General features: G+C 54.2%; 1 protein-coding gene across 3 annotated transcripts in view; it reads left to right on the top strand.

Annotated features, from left to right (window-relative positions):
• RASSF5 (Ras association domain family member 5) overlaps positions 1 to 19,664 on the top strand; it is a 32,510-nt gene that overhangs the window by 9,452 nt on the left and 3,394 nt on the right. For 2 of the 3 annotated variants that reach the window (XM_074849956.1, XM_074849957.1), the window contains exons 2-5: positions 898 to 1,016; positions 16,239 to 16,352; positions 17,896 to 18,193; positions 18,574 to 18,689. In XM_074849956.1, the coding sequence (XP_074706057.1) occupies positions 898 to 1,016; positions 16,239 to 16,352; positions 17,896 to 18,193; positions 18,574 to 18,689 (647 nt within the window). Of the gene's footprint in view, positions 1 to 897; positions 1,017 to 5,719; positions 6,156 to 16,238; positions 16,353 to 17,895; positions 18,194 to 18,573; positions 18,690 to 19,664 lie in introns of those variants that run through there. The other variant, XM_074849958.1, reaches the window with a different exon arrangement.

Below are 19,664 nucleotides of genomic sequence, written 5' to 3' on the forward strand. Positions count from 1 at the left end.
AGCGAAAGCCACGGATATGTGATAACTGTTGTGTCTGGTAGATGGAGCTGGCTGTGCCGAATGCTGCCCCTCGGCAGCTGTGGGCTGTGGGCGAGCGGGACCCTGTGCCTAAAGAGGTTAAACTGGGCTCTGTGGAGTCACCTGTGCAATTTCTACCTTGACCTGGTTAATGTGTTACGAGACGGGTCAGCATCCAAAGGAAACCTGCTGCGGAAATGCTTTACTGCACCCGGGCAGCGCGTGCGCCGGGATGGGAGGTCACAGCCTCTGCCGGGGCCCGGGACGTGGCTGTACCTGCTCCGGGGGTGGCTTTTTGGCAATCTGATGGTGTAACCATGCCTTGGTCGCTGTAACCGGCCCTTGAAGTGTTCAGGTTTAGTGACCTTCAATAGTTTGACTTCTGTCTAATACAAAGAAGTGTTTTCCCCTCCTGATGTTGGAGATGAAGCACCCTTTCCCCCTGTAGTGGCCAAGCTTTTGCTGCAGGCGTTGCACAGGTGACATCTCCCAGGAGCACAGCTGTGGAGTGGTGTACCCCGAGGTTTGGTGGGACTCGAGCATATCCTTTGTTGTGTGTTAGCATGCCAGCAGATCAGGGGACAGGCAGCAGCGCGCAAGGCAGGAACGCTGCCCATGCACTGCAGCAAGAAGCACAAGTTTCCCTGGGGAGAGGGCATGGGAGAAATTCTTGCTCTGGATGAGGTATTCTGGTACCTCTCCCCATCTGCAGGAGCGGCCTGAATGGGGACATGTGCCTGGCCAGCAGCTCTGGCCGTGCCGGCGCCCGTGAGCATCAGGCTGCCCTCTGGCAGAGTCTGGTCCCTTCCCGGGGTTCCCCCACTGCTCCTCGACCACAGGCTCATTTGCACCTCACTTTCTCATTTCTCCCCCGTGCAGACTGCAGATACACGTGTCACCAGGAGTGCCGCAGCCTCATCCAGCTGGACTGCCGCCGGCCGGGCCAGTGCCAGAGCCAGCTCTCGCCCGAGAGCACCCTCCTGCCGCCCCGCAGCCAGGTATGCCCGGGCAGGGGGCTCGTGGGGGGGAAGCAGCCTCATGGTGACCCATTGCAACTCCTTCAGAGAGGCGATTCCGTGCTCCTGAAGGGTTTTGCAGGAGGGAGGTCAGCCCCGCAGGCCCAGACAGCACTCACTAGTGAGTACCGTGTACATCTGGCCCCTCCGCCCTGCCTGGCGTGATGGAGGGTGTGCGCGTGGGCATCCCCCTCGCCCTAAACCCGTCTGTGGAGCCAGGTTGGGTTTAAAACGCTGCCTTCGTCCAGGCTGCCCAGAGCAGGGCAGGAGACGAGCGGTGCCCAGGTTCCTGTGAGGGAGGGTTGGTACCGACACCAAATCACATCCCTGCGGCGGGTGCAAAGTGCGTCAAAGAGGCAGCAAAGGTGCGTTCCTGCTGTGTCTTGCCAGAGCGCAAGCGTGGGTTTTGCGAGGAGCTCCGGCTCAAGAGCCTTGTTTTAAGAGTTTCAATAGTCCTGGGGGATTGAGACTCTTCAATCTATATTAGGGACGTGCAGTAATCCCCAGGGCTCCTCCAGCAGGTTTAGCTGTTGGCTTAATCCCCCCGAGGGTCCGCGGTGTCTGGCCTGCGAGCCGGCGGGGGTGTCTGCTGGAACAGGCTGCAGCGCGTGGGACGGGGCGCAGCGAGGCTGTGCGGGGCCATGCAAGTGCAGGTGTAGGCTAGTTAATGCTGGGAGCTTAAAACATTGCTTAGAAACCTGCCTGAAGCCGATCTGACCTCCACAGAGCCTTTTCAATCTCTATATGCTTTTTTAAAAACTGTATTCTCTCCTTCGTCATAACGGCGCGTTTGTGTTCCTCTCTGTGGAGGACCTGGAGGACCTGGATGCACTTGTGCAAAGCTGGAAATGGAAACGTGCACTTTTTCAAAGACGACGTGGGGTTTCTGGTGGGCGTGTGAGGAGCCAGCAGTGGGGTTTCGTTGTTGTCTGTGCTTTGCTGGGCAAAAGCCGAGCTTGGCCTCGCCGGCACATGGCTGGGCGATTGCTGCTCAGAGAAAAATGGTCAGGAGGGAACCTGAAGTTAGATGGATTTATCTTAGAGTTACAAAGGGACTCTGGGTTCTCCACTGAGCCGTGAGGTGTTTGTATAAGCCAGATTTGTGTGTGTTTACATCTCCTTCGGATGTTGTTGGGCTTCCCTCAGGAGCATGAGAAAAGCTTGATTTTGAGAAAAATTAGAAAGGCTTATTTCTTCTCCAGGGTGATAACACCAGCCGGGGGTTATTGATGGTCCTAATAATAAACACAGAGCCTGCGCTTCGTGGCAATTCATCACTCTGACATGTCTCTGGTGTGATCCTGGGAAGGGGGGAGGCATTTTGTGCCAAGGAAACAAAAGTCTCTCCAATTACAGCAGCCAACAGAAATCCATAAACCCATCCCCAGGTCCTGCTCGGGGATTGCACCTTTGAACCCTCTGCACAGCAAAGCGCTGGTGGGAGTCTCGTTACCTGTGCTGGGAAGGGCTGCGGGGCGGGAGGTGCGTGGGCTGGTTTGAGGGTGAACAGGGGTAAATCACCGCAACAAAGCTCCCTTCTGGTTTGTGGATGATCGATAATCAGGGGAAAAATCATCTTCAGGTTTACTTGATCCGAGCCCATGGAGCTGAGCACGCAGCCACGTTCTGGTGTGTTTCTGTTGGCCGAACAGCTTTTGCTGCTTGAAAGAAGGTTGGAGGGAAAACAGTGCCAGTATTCCAGAAGGAGAGTAATAGGTGCCTGAATACACTGTGGGGGGAAAGGGGATTGCACACTGGAAACACAAGAAACTTGTATTAATATCTGGCATAGCTGGAAGTCATTAAATAGTATTAAATGTAAGAGAACTAGGAGCATCAGAGAAATAGCTACTTTAATATCACATAGTTAAGTACTGTTACCATGTAATACCAGGCATTAATAATTTGGGCTTTGATCCAGCGAAGTACTTGAGTGCATTACATTTAGTCCCAGATTAGCCTCCCTGGGTGAAATCCCAACTCTGCTGAAGCTGACAAAAGCCTCAGCTGGTCTCAGCAGCACCAAAAATTCAGTCTCTGGTTTTGGCGGAGCTGGTCGTGCGCGTCCCACCTGCGAGCTGGTGCAGGTCACTGGTGGGGGGGTTCTCCGGGGGCTCTTGTGCAGGGAACCATTCACTGGAGCTGCTGCTGAACCAATGGGTCGAAATTAGTTGGGTTTTTTGCTTGGTTGTTTTTTTACGGAGCTGATCTCCCAAGCAGGTGGATGCAATGGGAAAGCGAGGGCTGCTTGGAGAAGCCCGTGGAGCAGCGCAGTGGGAGCGCGTCCGGCTTCACGTGGGGCACTGCAAAGCTGGCTGCAGCCTTTCCCCCCGTGAAACGCTCAGGGCTGAGGCATCAGTGGAGACTCGATGTCTGTGCCGTTCATCAGCCCATCGCTCACTTTCTGCTCGTGTTGCACATGCTCGATTTAAGCCTCTTTCTCATCTAAATATAGCCCTGCGAAGCTGAGGAGGTTTGTGCCACTGCAGAAGCACGCGTGCTGCTAAGAGGATAGCTTATTTATTTGCAGTGTTACAAGTTGCTTTGTAAACATGCCATTTGGATTCTTGCCTTCCTCTTTGAGATGCAGATGTTGCATCCTCCTGCTAGTCTTTACATCGACATCCCGGTTTGTATTCACGGGATGCTGCTGGCTGTGGGGTACAGAGCTATCAAAGCCTTGTAGCAATTTAAGTCCTTCAGCTAACAGATACAGATGGAAGGGCAGGAAACACCATCTGCAACCTATCAAGAGGGGAGGAGGTTTTCATGCGTGGATGGTAGTTGGTGTGAGGATCTTGGAGCCCTTTTGGACCAGTCGAGGGAACCCTGTGACCCGAAGGGGTGAGTGACAGCCCCAGTTTGCAGGAGTGGTTTGCTGATGGTCCCACTGCAGATAGTCAAGCTGGGGAGTAGAGCCAAGGCTGCTGCCTGCCAGCTCCCCGCGCTCGCTGGCCTGGGGTAAAAATAGCACCTCACAATGGTGAGAGTTGTGCCTTGAAAAGGACGCAAAGGAATTAACGTAAGAACAGCCGTCTGGGCACGGCGGTGCCTTCTCCCTGCGCGGCTGGTGGGTGTTGAAGGAGAGACCAGAAACATCAGGGCCAGGACGGTGCTGTGGCCGTGGCCTCCCCACAAGCAGTGCTGTGGGCACTCTCTGGGCTTGCATCTGAACTGTCATTGTTAATAGCTGTCAGGGAGCTTTTTCTGACGAGTCTGACTTTGCACATCCACCACCAGAAGTCCTAGTGATGAGTTCTGCGGATCTGGTCGCCCACGGCCCGGACAAGCACTCCTCCTTTTGGTGTTAAACTCACTGCGCTCTTCACGTGAACATCTCCTGCGATTCTGTAGCTCTCCATCACATCCAGGCTCTCGCCAGTCCCTCCTTTCCAGATCCAGGCATGGAAACTGTCCTGTACTTCTAGTCTGCCCTGCCCTTTGTGTTACCTCTTGTAATTCTTTATTCTTACTTGGATGGGCTGGCTGGGTCTTGTGTGAAGTATTTGAGGTGTGGGCATAGGATGGATTTATTTGGTGGCACGATACGCTCAGGCCTTGTTCCCTCTTCCTTTTCTGAAGAATTAGCACGTACGTTAACACGGCACTGCCTGAGCAGAATCCTTTCTAACACGGTGTGTCGGGCTGTTCTTTAGTCCCCTCGAGCTGCTCCTGAACACAGGCCGGTTTCCAGGTGGGTGGGGAGAGCCTGTGCTGGGATGCGCTGCATCCCCATCCGTGTGCTGCATCCCCATCCGTGTGCTGCATCCCCATCCGTGTGCTGCATCCCCATCCGTGTGCTGCATCCCATGGACGCACGGCCCCTGCCAAGGGAAGATGATAGCCTGTGGGGAGCGGAGCCCTTCCCCTGCCCGCCTCCAGAAATACCGATGATCTTCACCAAGGGGGAAGGTCACAGCTGCTTTAAAAGCTGCTGGGTAAAATGCAGAGTATTGACGGGGTGGTGGCAGGTCTGAAGGGGCCGGGGGAGAGGGGAACAGAGGAGGCAGCTCTGGGGACGGGTCTGTGCCAGGCTGGGTTCCGGCAGCGCTGAGGAGGGGGAGAGGGGAGCGGGGATGATGCTGTCGCTCTGGGGCTCTTCCCAAGGCCAGCACAGCATTTTAATTGGTCTGGAGCGAGTGCTTCTTGCAAATAGAACCGAGGAGCTGAATGGCTTTTTCCTGGGCTGCAGTCGAAGGTGCCTCAGCCGGGTGCCAGTGCTGCCGAAATCGCTCCCATTGCTCTAAAATTAGCTGTGGAGCGGAGAGGTGCCCGCTGCCTCCTGGAGTGTGATGACCAGGGGCTCCTGGCACCCCAAGGAGAGTCTGAGGCCAGGTCCTCGCAGGCTCCCCCCCTTCCCCACCACCCGTCAGCAGCGTGGTCGGGCTGGGTCCAGCCTGGGCTTGTTTCTCTAAGGCAGGAGATGCAACGCAGCTCTCGAGGATGCGCTAACAGGGAAGGAGCGAGAAGCCAGCCTGCCCTGGCCATGTATTTTGGGTAGCAGAGGAGGTACCAGGGGTACCCGGGGACTGGGCAGTGCCCAGGGCCAAGCCCAGCGCCTCGGCCCTGGGGTGCAGCGGGGTGAGAAATTTTGCAAGAGGAAGTGGCAGCGCTGCGCGGTGCGAGGCGAGCGCAGGAAGGGGAGGCGATGCTGCCGGGGGACCTGACCGCGGGCGGTGAGCAAACCCGGGCGCCAAGAGCGGGAGCAAACTCGCAGCTCTGCCCCTTCCATGCTGCCCCAGCGCCGCTGCGCAGGGAGGCGGGTGGAGGAGGAGAGGGAAGGGTTACCCGGCACGGCTGCCTGTTAAAGAGAAATAGCTCAGCTGGCTCTGGAGGATGAGCAGAAGGAGCTATTGCAGATAAGCGCCGGCGAGCTGAGGATGTGAGAGCGGGCTCGCTGCTGGTGCGGGAGCCTGAGTGGGGACCACCGATGGTTGCCGGCCCCCCGAGCCCCCCAGCGAGCCCCCGGCACGCTCGGCCTCTCGCCTCTGCTGAGCTTCGATGACCATCGGCAGCAGCATGAGCAGCGGGTACTGTAGCTTGGATGAAGACCTCGAGGATTGCTTTTTCACAGCAAAAACCTCTTTCTTCCGGAGCACGCCGAGCAAGGTCCCTGCCAAGGTAACAGCTTAAAAACTAGTGAGAAGGGCTGTGCTGGGCAGGAGGTGGGGGGGGGTTTGCTGGCCAGGGGGGGATGTTGGTGTTCCTGCACGTTTGGCTGCAGGTGCTGCCAAAATTAGCTTTCAGCTGGAGTCAGGGCAGAGCTGCTGGCAGGGAGGAGGGCTCGAGCTGCTTCTTGCAGGCTCCCCGCTCCCGTGCAGGGGGTCTGCACTGCTGCAGATTTTTCTGAGAGATGTCTCAACCTTTTGCATGCCGGCTTGGCCCCTTCCCGGGGGATCCATGGTGGAGGAGCCGACTCCAAAGGTGTTTTTTCAGCTTTAGGGGGACAGGCAGCAACCCTGCTGGCTGCTGGCCATGGGTCAGGCTGCTGGCCAGGGACCTGTGGTTTGGCCTTACAAGATAGGCACCACTGGTGAAAATTGCACCCGTGAGGTGGATAAGGAGATGGGAAAGTTACAGGACTAAATTAATCTGTGAGCTTATGAACACAGTGATGAATCTGGCCCTTTTCTGGGCACTTGGGTGCCTGTGTACCTGCCCTGGAGAAGGGGAGAGCACTTGGCTGGGCAGTGTTTCACCCCAGGATGAGATTTCTGTATCAGTAACACTGACAAGGCTGCTTCATGTTTTTTAAGTGTTTATTTAAAAAAAAAAAAAAACAAAAAAAACCCAACCCAGCTAAGAACATCTCCGTCATAAACTTTGGGGCCCCAACCAGAGCTGAGCATAAAAGGAGAAGGCGACAAGGCGCTGCTGCGGAAGTGGGGGTTTTGCTCAGGAACAAGAGCCCCGCGGCACCGAGAGATGAGATCTGACCCAGGGAGCAGCTTTTTCACTTAGAAATCCCCCTGTAAACCATCAGCACCAACAGGCTCCTGTTCGGGCTCTGCTCTGTTTGCACGCCCGAGGCTGCCAAGCTGCAATCCTCAGCAGGTGCTTTGGGGTTCAGCTTTCCGCAGCGCGGGGTCCAGAGGGCTCTCCCGGTGACCTGGGCTGTTTTCCTTGCCGGTGAGGGGGGGGGGGTGTGTGTATGTTGCTTTGGCGGGGGAGTTTCATTCAACTGGCGATTTTATTTTAATTTCTTTGAAGAAATGCTCCCTTGGGTTTAACATGGGATATTCCCTGTTAGCCAGCAGCTCCCTCTCGCTATGATTAACCGACACGTACTGCTGGTTTTTAAATGTCATTTGATGATTCATCTGTGTAGGAGATGTAGAAGAGCACGGTGTTAGTGCAATAGGCGCTGCACCCCGCGCCGGTTTAACGCTGTTCTTTTTGAGCCAGGGCACTGCAGATCCTCAGCTGCCTTTAGAAATCAGCCTGATCACGTTCGTGCTCGGGAGCTTTCCCTCGCAGAGGGGTCGGGGGCTGCTGCAGCCCCTTCTCGCCCGGCTCCTCACCTGGATGTGGCCAGTGTGGGTGACAGACCTCGTGGCTGCTGGAGAAGAAGGAGCCTTTTGGGGGGTTGGTGTTATGGGGAGGAAATGGTTCCTGTGCCTGAGAAAAAAAAAAAAAACACACACAAAATTTGCTGCTCAAGCAAAGGATGTTGCATAATGGGTCTGTGCGGAGGTGGGTCCTCACATTTCTCCAGCTGGAGGTGGAAACCATCTTCAGGCCTTGTGAAAGAAGGTTTTGGGGGGTTTATGACATGCTGGGGGGTTGGTGGGGGTGCAGGTCCTGCAGGGGCGTGAGGCTGGACTTCCACTCTGGATGGAGCTGGCCCTGGAGCACGGTCAGGAGGAGGAGGAAGAGGAGGAAGAGGAGGTGGTCTGGTGAGACTGGGCTGAACAGTGAGAGGAGGGCAGTGAGGAGAGCGTGTGTCTAGGGGACAGCCAGCAAAGCAGAGGGACAGGGGACAGGCACAGCCCCAAGGTAGACACCTCCCCTGGGTTTTGCTTCAGTCCCTGTCCCCCCTTTTTTACTCAGCATCTTACTGCTCTTGAGAGATGTTACTGAATGTGGAACGTTTCCACCGCTGCAAGAACTGCGTGTGGCAACAGCATTGCTTTTCACCACCAAGCACAGTACCTGCTCCTGGCCACGGGCACAAAACCAGCTTGGACCCAAACCTGAGTTAATCTGCTGGGTGTGTTTGGGAACGGCAACATCTGTCCGTCCTTAGATGCCCAGGAATGATTCCCGAGCCCAGGATGCACAGTGTGGTCAGTGCTGCAGCGATGGCAGCCAGCAGCCCGTGGGCATGCCCTGTGCTGGGCAGGAATAAGCTAAATATGGATAATTTAGGGATGTGTGTCTTAAAAATCTCAGGAACAATCTCTGTAGAGGAAATTTGTATGTGGGGTAGGAGGGGACATAGAGGCCTCCTGCCATGTTAAATCAGAGAGTGGAATTTGATCACTGTGATTAGAGAAATTATTTTTCTCATTGAAATAACTGTATTAGTCTGAAGAGCCTCTTTCTAGGAATTTTGTAATTCCTTTTTATTTTCAGAACCATCAGAACAATCGCTCTGCGTTAGCAAAGAACTGATTTAGATCTCAGATGTGACTTCATCCCCGGAGATCTATTCCTTGGCATTTTCATGACTCTTCAGCTGAATGGCTTCAGTGGCTTCTGCCTGAAGCGTGATTGCTTAAAACTCTGCAAAATTGCTCTTCAAATCCTGCATCAGTGGCTGCCGGGGGAGCTGGCTTAGAGGAGAAAGGGACAAGTTTCTGTCCAAGAATAGAAAACACAAGAAGGTAGTTTCACCCAGGGTGGGATCCAGGGATGGGGATGATGGGACCAGGTCCTGGGTTGGGGATCCCTGAACAAGGCGAGCTGGGGTAACCCAGCAGGCAAAAACCTTCTGCGCTGAAGAGGAGGGAAGCTGTGACGTGGTGGAGGTGTCAGCGGTGGGATGCATGGGGGGTGTTGCTGTGCTACCAGGTGCCGGTGGCTCCGAGCAGAGACCACCATGGGAGGGGGCTCTGGAGGAGGCGGCCGGCGGGGAGTGACATGAGCTTGGGTGTCAGAGGGCATTGCAGTGGTGGTTTGATCCAGGACAGGGTCTCGCCGGGGTGGTCTCTGCGCACCCAGGCAGTGGTGTGGCTGTGCACCCGTGGGGTCCTGCCCAGCACAGACCCCCCTGAGATGCAGCTCCCTGGGAGAACCTGCTCGGCTCTCGCTGCTGAGCAGTGATGTGGCAGGAAAAACGGTTTCTAAGTGAAATCTCCATGGCAATCAAAACACCGAGCCCATCTTCACTTGCCTCTAACCTCTCTGAAATGCAGCAACGATCCTTCTCCCCTTTTCTAGAGATGCACTGCGCTTCTATCTTTTGCCTTTTCCTCTGAATCCTGAAGTAAACGGCAGCATCTCACTTGAATTTCTCAAAGGGAGTGAAATATGTAGGGTTTGGGGGGTTTTGTGGTAGGGTGGTTTTTTTTTTTTTTTCCCTTCAAATCTGCTGTATGATTCTTCCTCTCCTGCCTGTCCGTGCTTGAGCAGTCGATCCTTTCCCCATATCGTGCTGTGAACTGTGGGAGTGTGTGGGGAAGGGGAAGGCACTGGGTGTTTGGCAGGGATGGAGACCTGTGCGAGAGCAGAGATGTCCCAGCTCTCTGGTGACCGTGATCGGGCTGTGTGGTGCTGCCCTGGCCCCGCTGCCCCCCAGCCGCTGCTGCTCCCTGCTGCAGCTGGATTTACAGTTCTGAGCTACTGGTTCTCATGGTTTTGGCTCAAATTTGAAGCCTTCACATTTCTCTTGAGTCCTCTGTGCTGTGGTGTGATAGGGGTCACAGGGCATGAGCTGGTGATGCTCCTCTGAACTACAGCTCCCCGGCCAGCAGCACTCGGACATGCTTCTCCAGGCATTGTTTTCTGATGTTTTAAGACAAATCTTTCCTTAATAAGCAGAAGAATTGAGGATTGATTCCCTGAGGCATAAAATCCCTTTGGATGAGGCCTTCAAAATACTCTTGCAATCTGAACATAGGAGCCAAAGGCAGAGCTTGGGCTGTGTTTTTGGGAATGCAAATTGTCACAGCATTGCTGATGTAAGTGGCGATGGACCTGTGCCCGAGCACACCAAGGGAGGACTTGGCCACTCCTGCCTCTAGATAAGACAGTTGTTGCCAAGAATGTGGTGATGTTGGGCCAAATCCATCTCCACCGTTCTGCTGTTCAAATTCATGAACTAAATAGCTGGTGAGGAAAATTGGCTGGGAGCGAGGGGGCAGGGATAGTGTCTCTGAGGCTGGTTTGGGGCTGAGGGAGCAGCCCTTGCTCCAAGGAGTGTCCTGTGGAAGTGCATGCTCAGCCTTTCTACCTACAGAGCCTTTCCATATCTGGTTTTATGACTAGCAAAGCCACGGTTAATGAGCTGCTGGTCTTCCACCTCCAGAGCTGTGCATCCAAGCCATGACCATGAGCCGACGCCTTGGTGCCGACTGGGGCTGCGGTGGGACAGGGAGCCGTGGGGAGAGGGCACCGTCCCCTCTGCGCTGCTGCAGCGGTGCCAGAAAGCTCCCACTCCCACCCAGAGCCGTTATTCCCAGCAGAGAGGTCTGGTGTGGTGCGGGGCGGCTGCCTTTGCTGGCTTTAAAAAGGTTTTTAAGTTGGGGGTTGACTTCTGCAAGGTGAGAGGCTGTAGGAAGGATGCTCTTCAGCTGGGCATGGAGTGCTTCTCCTGGCATCCTTGCAATCCAATAAATAGGAAAATCTGTCACGGAGGCTTTGTTGTTGCCTTTCTTGGCTTAGAATCGCTCTTTTGAGAGTATGTCACCATAATCATGATGGCCCATGGGTTTTTTACCTCCCCCGTAGTAGCCTGTCACTTGCTCACGGCTCATTAGATGAGTGGTTGATTGCAAAGAGGTGGCCAGTGTGGCTAACTTGCTGGGACCGCAGCTGCCCGGGCCCCGGGCGATGGACGTTGTGCGTCGCAGCCGCCTGCCTCTTCCCGGGACGCTTGTTCTGAGCAGCCTTTATCCTGCCGAGCATTAGCCCAAGTGCCAGATGAGGCTCAAGTCCTTTCTTACAATGGATGTTTCTTAGAATTGTGAAATAATGTAGGTTATGGAAGGGGAGCCCGTTTGCAGCAGGCTGTGATGGGCAGGGGAGGACACGGGCACGTTCACTCCTGTGCTGTGGGTGCCCCAGGCCACCGTGGCTGCGTGGCCGCGCTCGGTCCCGCGCAGCCCGAGGGTGCCTGTGTCTCACTGCAGTTATTTTACGGCAGTTTCACAGGGGATGGTAAACCCCTGGCCCGCTGAATTTAAGCGAGCTGGCAGGGGTGGTTAAGCTCCGGCAGCCGTGGCCATGCAGTGTTCTGCAGCAGGTTTTTGACGGCAGTGGAAGCATCCTGGCAGCTCCAGTCTCACCATCGCTTCCCTTCCAGTTGCACGGGGGGGTGGCACGACGGAGATGATGGGAACGTGCTGGTTTTGCAGGCTGGCTCACAGACGTCGTGGTGTGCTGCTGCGCGGCCAGGCCATCCCCAAGGGCAGCTGATGTTCCTCCTTCCCAGTTTCCAGCCAGGAGAGCCGCAGGTCCAGCGGTGGCTGCCAGGGTTTAGGTGCAGGCAGTCACCGAGCTGTTGTTTTGTTAACAACTTGTTCCATCCTGTCCTGTTACAACAGGAAATGTGGCAACGGTTTATGGTTAATAGCTTCTGTTTTTCTTCCTTCAGTCAGAATTGCGTATTCTGCACCAGAAACTTTGCAAAACCAGAGGTTTGGGTAGATTCATGAAGAGCAAGAAGTAGCTGATCTAATCATCCATGGCAGAAGGAGCAGCACTTCTCCTCCCAGGCCGTGGCCCCCCTTCCCAGTGCTCCCCGCGCCGTGGGGCTGGTGCTGCTGGGCTCGTTCAGGCCCTGCTCGCAGGCGGGTTTTGATCTGTAAAACAGAAAAGCGGGTGTGCAGGGGGTTGGGGAGGGGTGGTGTGGCCACTGCTGGGGGCTCATGGCGTAGCTGTGCCTGAGCACCACTGCCGTGAACGGCAAGAAGCGGTGAAGGGTGAGCCCTGGGGTCCTGAAATAGCTGCCGGAGCCGGGACAGCCAACTTGGGTGTGCGTCAGCTCTGCTCCAGGGGCCCCGCCGCTCGGCCCTGGGTGGAGCGTGTCCCTCGGGTTTTGTCCAGGCGCTGTCGTGTGTGCTGTGCTCATCGGCCCCGTGCTGGGATTGCTGCATAGGAAGAGATTATTCATTTTTTCTTTCCCTCAAGTCCAAGGGTGTAGGAGAAAGGTGAGCTGGGGGAGGCTGGTGCGGTAGGATTGCTCCTGTGCTGCCCCTGGGGTGGAAGTGAAGAGCTTTTTTGCAGTGCTGGCAGTGTTTTGTTGCAGTGTTGGTCCAGCTGACTCTCATAACACGTTGCAGTTTTTCTTTTAAAATCCAAGCGGTTGTAAGAATTGGCCTCACTACGTTTCAAGCCCACTTAGACATTGGCACTATGGAAGTGGTAACTTCTGATTTGGTGTTTGCACCACAAGTGACGTGTAAGGGACGAGGGGCTTGGGAGTCCTGTGCTGCTTTATGCCACACACACACAACCTGCTGTTTCGGAGACGCGTCTGTAGATCCACGGCTGGGTCGCAGCTGCTGGCAGAGCCGGGAGCCCCGTGCAAGGTCGCTGGTTTTGTTTTCCAGTGCAGGGTGGTTGCTCTCTGCGTACCTTAAATTGTGCTGCAGTGGAAACGGTTAAACCATCTGTCACTGACACTGGGAGCTTAATAAAAGCAAATTAATTCCACACTGGGTGGAATTATAAAATAACCCTAAGAGAACATAATATGGCTGTTAAAACCTGTATTTGTCAAATTGTCACAATACAGGGTTTCTTTTCCAATTACAATTGCACGTGGAAGGGGAGAGAACAACCTGTTACCCGTAGCTGTGGCCGCATGATCGTGTAAATTGTCGGAGTTGGGTTGGAATCCCATTTCCGCGGGGCAGTCTGACACGGGGTGTTCGCTCTTCCAGCCGCAGAGGAAGGCTCAGCGTGGCAGAGGTGCTGTGCTGCTCTCGGGGCTTGGCCCTGAGCTGGTGCCGGTGCCGATACGCTCCTGGGTGCAGCGGGACCCTGGGGGCTGTGGGTGCTTTGGCTTATGTCTGGCTTCGTCAAAACAAACAGGTGTGGTAAATAAATGAATTATGGGCAGCGTTTCTTTCCCAGTATGTTTTCCCAGGGTAGGGTCTGAGCATCAAGAAGCTGCGGGATGGGCAGAGGAAGGCAATGATTTGGGAAAAGCTTCATGCAGGTGGGAGCTGAGCTGCCTCCTGCCTTCCCCAGCGCTGCCGGGGCAGGAGCAGCAGGCGAGAGGGGCAAAGCCACCCTCCTGCCAGAGCAGCGTATCCCAGCCGCCGGCTGATCCCAGCTCCCAGGAGCAAAATCCCATCTCCAGGGCAGCTTTGGGTGCCTTGGCAGGGTCCTGCTGCCATGGGAGCGCTGGGGAGGCCGCTCAGCAGAGCTCAGCTGACCCTGTGCCCGACCGGAGGAGGATGGGGGTGCGCTGGGGGGGGTCGGGGGGCTGAGCAAGCTGAGAGACCAGCAGGCAGGTCTGTTCTGCCAAGATGTGTGCGTGGGGAAGGCAGGAAGGACGCCGTGTCTGGGCAGCGGTTTGTTGATGGAGCTGTGCGGGCACACGGTGTGAGACCTGTGACACGGTGCCACCAGCCCCGTGGTCCTGAGCCAGGCTTCCCGCCCCTCCTCCTGCCAGTGATTGAGGGTCCCTGGAGCACAAATGAGACCCCCGGGACCGGCACAGCTCCAGGCTCCTGGGTGCACCGGGCATCCTCCATGGAAACCGGGCGTCATCAGCGCACCAGCAGCTCTGAAAGCTCTTAATTGCTGGCACAAGCCGCTTTCCTCAGCTGGAAACATCCCAGGAGGGGAGGGATGTGCCCCGCTGGGGAGAAGCAGATTGCAACCACAGGGATGGACTGAGCCGTGCGTGTCTGGATGGATGCTGGTGTGTGCCGGGTTGTGTTTGTGCCGTGATGGAGCGCAGCGGAGCACACAGCGTGCCGCAGTGCTGCAGCCGGGCCTGGCAGTGACGAAAGTCTCTCTGTGTGCGGGAGAGGACGGTCCCGGGGGTGTCCTGGTTCTCATTTGCTTTGCAATCAGGGTGGGGGCCGGCGCTGGGGGGTGGCAGCGCGGCTGTGCCTGTCTCCAGTGCTGCGAAATGGGTGACGTGAGGAAGTGGAGGGTTTCTGAGTGCACATCTTCCGTTAACTTAAAGGGAAGTTTTTTAGTTTTTGTTTTTTGTTTTTTTCCCCAGTGCTACTTTTGAAAATCTCTACCCTTAGCATTATTTTTAAATACGCCCACGCCGGCCCGGCACCTGCGTGCGGCCGTGTAAGACCTATTGCAGTCAATAGATTGCAGTGAAGCATGTGCCGAAGGACTTCGACAGTTCGGGGAGTTGAGATTGCCATTATGAATAAGGGGATGTTCATGTGCAGTTCTTAAATACCCCAGGCGAGCTTTGCTTTTATTTTCTTAAGGCACTGAACAAGGAGGAGACTAAGACAATGTCAGTGCTCTTCCCTTGGGTCGGTGTTTCGAGAGGTCTCATGCTGTTTGCCAGTCTCAAGCAGAAATTGTGAACTCTCACTTGGGAATCACCCGAATGAATTTGGGGCTCTCGAGTCCCAGGACTGTGGCCGTCTTGCCAGATTGCAACCAGGATTTCAGTTTGTCCTGTGCCTGATTCTCCTCCTGAAAGAAATACCATGGGTAGCCTGAGGCAATACTGGCTTATTTACAGCTTGCTCATCCTGGTCTCATGTGCTTCGAGGCTGCCTGGGAAGAGATGGGCTTCGCTCCCAAAGTTGCTTTTTTCCTTTTTTTGTCCTTCTTGGAGGTTACAGTTTTTGTTCTGTACCGGCCGTGATAGAGCATCCCTTCACGCTTTCTGCTCTCCGCTAATGCAAACTTCTGAGCAAACCCACATAAAATATGGGAGCGCTGCTCGCCGTTTCAGGCAGCGCTGGGAAATGTATTCCCAGCCTGTCTCTGGGGAAGGTGGTGAGTTATGGAAAGGCAGCAGAGCGCTGTGCTGTGAAATCCAGCCCACTGAGCATAGTCCAGGACACACGCAGGCTCGTTCGCAGCAGGTCTGGGTGTGGGATGCTGAAGGCTGTGCGTTAGAGGAGACCTGCTCTCCTGGCTTGGCTGGAAAGTCCCTGCGCCGAAGGGCTGTGGATAACTCAGGCTAAAGTGGCGTCAAACCTTGAAGCACAAGATGAGCCTCGTATAGGGAGTTTCCAATGGTCTTGCGGCAATAAAGTCATGGAGGCTTCTTGAATGACCCACGCCCCCCTGCCAGCGGCTGAAGAAGCCGGTGAAGAGCTCCAGCGACCGCACAAAGAAATGAGCCACAGGTATTGCTGCAGGCTGCCGTTCTTGCTGCTGGTTTGGATCGGCACCACGGTTTGAGGTGTCCCTGGGCTGGAGATGTGCTCAGGGCAGGAGTTCAGCTGCGGTACCTCAGCGCAGGCTGCCCGCAGAGACCCGCAGTGCCGGCGGCACAGTCCTGTCCTTGCAGCAGGTTGTTTCCCATGAGGAGACCCAAAGGTGGCTGCTGGGCTTTACCTGCAGCCGGAAGACTCCTGGGTTAGTTTAGCTCACTGTATTTAATTTTTTTAAATAGATTTTCTTAGCCCACGTGTGAATTTGAATTTACTTCAGGGTCACACAAGTTCTTGCTTCCATCTCATGATTACAGGATCCATTAACTCCGCAACAGGCTGTTCAGACAGATGCTGAAGGTGAGCAGGTGCTTTTGTCCCACATACTTTTTTTTGAAAGTGGGTGTTAGAGGCTGGATTCTTTGCCCTGGTTTGTATCGGGACATCTTTACTGCTCTGTGCCTCCATCCCACTATCCAATGGGTTTTCTGTTACCCTCCGCTGCCTGTTACTGGTGTACAGAGGTGGTTTGGGGCAGGACGTGGCATCCTGCACATTTAGCCTCTTGGCCTTAGGGACCATCCCCACCTGTGCCGTCGCTGCTCAGCACAGGCTCAGGATCTGCGCAGCCTCTTTGTTGCTGCGTTTCACAAGAAAAAGTAGAGCTGAACAGATGCAGTGTTACCCAATACGTAAACCAGCTAAAGCCTGTCTCTTCTGATTTCAGAATGTAACACAAACAGTAGAAGAAGAAAAACCCGAGCCTCCGACCGTCCAGGAGATCAAACAGAAAATTGAAAAATACAATGCAAAAGTTACAAACTGCCTGTTGATGAAGCTGGTATGTATTGGGCTCTATTTACCTAATACATGGGAAGACTGATGCTGGTTTCTCTGGGCTGTGAGCTGAGCCAGGCTGTACGGAGGCACCTCCGAGGCAAGAGGGCTTATGGCTGTTGAGATGTTCCTGTCCTCCTTACCCCATCTGCTTTTTCTCCTGCTCTTTCCTGCTTGGGTTTCCTTAGCGTTCGAGATAACCCTTCCCTGCCTCCGTCCTGGGAACGCTGGTGCAGTAATCTCTGGCCAGCCTGTGCTGCGAATGACTTGCCACAAATAGATGAGCTCACGTTGTTCTAGCGGGGATGAGTCACGGTAAAACTCTAAATCCAAAGTGGATTTAGAAACACAAAGTGTATTTAGAAACACAAAGCCTTTCTAGAAAGAGATGCTTTTCTCCTCTCCACTGCCAGGCTTGCTTAAGCAGAGGTCTGAGAACCAAAGTGGACGCTTTTGTATGTTGAAGCTTTGTTGCAAACTTGCTTATCACCACCTGTAAGTAAAGCCTTGATGATACGTGGTGAGAAGACAAGAAAATCAACTCTTTAACAAACTGGAGTACCACAAAGGTACAAACTTCACAGGATCTTACAGAGAAGAGGGAAAAGCTTCTTAAAGAGTGAAATAATTAAACTGTAGAACTTCCAAGAACAGCAGCTTCATAACTCCCTGGTGCTTGCTAACGCCTGAAAATAAACCTGAAGTTTAATTAAAATAGTAGATCTTAAAACAATTTCCTTTGTGAAGGCTGCACAGTAATTTCTGCTGGAATGTCTCGCCCATTGATTTTTACCAGCCCTTGACTTACAGGAGTCATTCGAGACCCAAATGTTTACTCTCGAGTTACTTTGCTTGAAGCTTAGTGAAGATAAATCTTGAGACTTGATACAGCCTTGGGACTCGATTGGGCTCAGCTGCTGGCGGTGGCCCTTCGGTGGGACCACAGGCCAGTGCTCCCGGCACATGAGGTGGGTCCCCTGGCTTGTCCCTGCCTGGCACCCATGGATGGACTGTACAGAGCCAGGCTTTTCTCTTGATTTCTGCATTTTTGCAGAGCTGAGGGTAGGGTAAGGACCTGTTGTGAGACAGGCTGATCTTGAATGATGATTTATTACATGAAGATGTGAGAATCCCATAAGCAGGAAATAAAAAGTGAGGAATACAGTTGGGAGATGCTGCTGAACATGAGGGTAGAGACCTTCCCAGAGGTTTCAAATCCTCACTTAAGTGCAACTATAAATTACATGTAATGGTTTCCATAACTGTGTTGGTTTCAAATAAGACAAGCTCACACGCACACGAGGAAGGGATGAGTCACTACCGAGTGGAAGGAACAGGAGAAAATCAATAGTGACTAACCCGAAATTACTGGTTACTTTTGACGTGATTAATAAGAAACCCTCAAACTCCTAGCAGTACTGAGGGGTAGAAAGTCCTGCGGTCACCCCGCAGGCTGCAGCTCTGCAGACCAGAAAGCCCCTTGTAGTGGGGGTAAAGGACTGGAAAGGCTCCCTGGAGCCTGACCCCCCGCCTCTCCTTCGCTTTAGAACGACGATGGGACATACACAGGTTTCATTAAAGTGCATTTGAAACTGCGCCGGCCCGTGACGGTACCGGCAGGGATCCGGCCACAGTCCATCTACGATGCCCTCAAGGAGGTGAACCTGGCCGACATGACGGACAAGAGAACCTCGTTCTACTTGCCGCTGGATGCCATCAAGCAGCTCCACATCAGCAGCACGACGACGGTGAGCGAGGTGATCCAGGGGCTCCTGAAGAAATTCATGGTGGTGGATAATCCTCAGAAGTTTGCACTTTTCAAGGAGATGCGGAAAGATGGGCAAGGTGAGTTCGCGCCCTCGGACCTGCCAGCTTTCCCGCGGCTGATCAGTTTTGCTTATTATTTTGTGTTGCAGACGCATACCCAAAGCATTCTTCTAGGAGTCCGTGGTGTGGCAGGCGGGCAGCATCTAAATTTCAGCTGAATAAATGCCCGAACCTCCACAGGAGGTGATGCTGCTAACGGGGAATTACTGGTTTTCAGAAGGGGGCTGAAGCCACCTCAGACCTAACAGAGATCGTTATAGATCTGTGTTAGAGACTCAGCTACTTCCACTGTGATCCTGAGCAGCATGAACCGCTTTTACACGCTCCAGTTACCTCCTGAGCTGTCCTCTGCCCTGGCAGCCAAGATCTCACCGTGGGTGTCTGCTGTCCCCTTGCAGTGCTCTTCCAGAAGCTCCCTCTCACCGAGTACCCCCTGTACCTCCGGCTGCTGGCGGGCCCTGACACAGATGTGCTCAGTTTCGTGCTGAAGGAAAACGAAACAGGGGAAGTTGAGGTATGATGGTGACTCTTTCCCTTGATTTTTACATGAATATTAACAGCGTTGGGGAGCACGTGGCCGCGTTGCAGAGCTGGGAGATGTACGGCAGAGGCCGCACGGGTGAAGCGGTGCCCCGCAAGCAAGCTAATGGGGCTGTGTTTGCCTTCTAAAATACAGAGTGTGATACCAGCTTTTCTCCAAACTTAAATAACCAGCTGAATGGACTGCTTGTACCTTACTTTAAAAAAAAAAAAAAAAAACAAAAAAGAATTTTGGTTATTTATTGCTCCTAAATTGTGTTGATTTTGAAGAAATTTAAACTTGAGCTGTGAAAATGCTGAGGCCAGTTTTGATGGCCAACCCATAATCTGTTACAGAACCAAGCAACGCCACCCCAGAGTCAGTCCTCAATAATTAGATCCAAGAAATTACTGTTACGAGTAATCCACTCATTTAAATAGAAGCCAGGGACGCTCGGGGAGCAAATTCCCAGCCAGTTTTTGGTTGCAATCATGCTCCCCGCCACGACGAAGGCAAATGTTGGGAGCTGCTGCATCCCGCGGGGCCGTGCCTGCCGTGGCCCCGCGGGGGGAGCGGGGCTGTGGCCGGGAAGGAGCGCTGGCCTCCCGCCGCCGCGCTCGGCAGACGTAAACCAGCGTTTATTAAGTGATTGCAGTCATCAGCCTGCGGCCTGCCCGTTCCTCGCTGCCAGCCTGACGCTGCTGTAGGTGACAGCCGGAGCAGCCCGTCTGCTGGCGCCCCGTGCCAAGAGCTTCACTGAAGCTCAAACAGTTTTGGTAACTTCACAGTAAAATAAAGAGAACTGGCTCTGGCTGGGTAGCGTTGCCTGCCGGGACCTCGCTCCCGCTGCCTAACAAGAAGCATGGGTGAATGCTGCATCAATTACTCCCATATATTTTTCAGTTCCTGAGGGAGCTGTGTCATCTCTTGCAGTGGGAGCTTTAATTCACCTGAGTAAAGATGATTTCT

The sequence above is a fragment of the Strix aluco genome, chromosome 25, assembly GCF_031877795.1.
Source record: "Strix aluco isolate bStrAlu1 chromosome 25, bStrAlu1.hap1, whole genome shotgun sequence".
Taxonomy (NCBI): domain Eukaryota; kingdom Metazoa; phylum Chordata; class Aves; order Strigiformes; family Strigidae; genus Strix; species Strix aluco.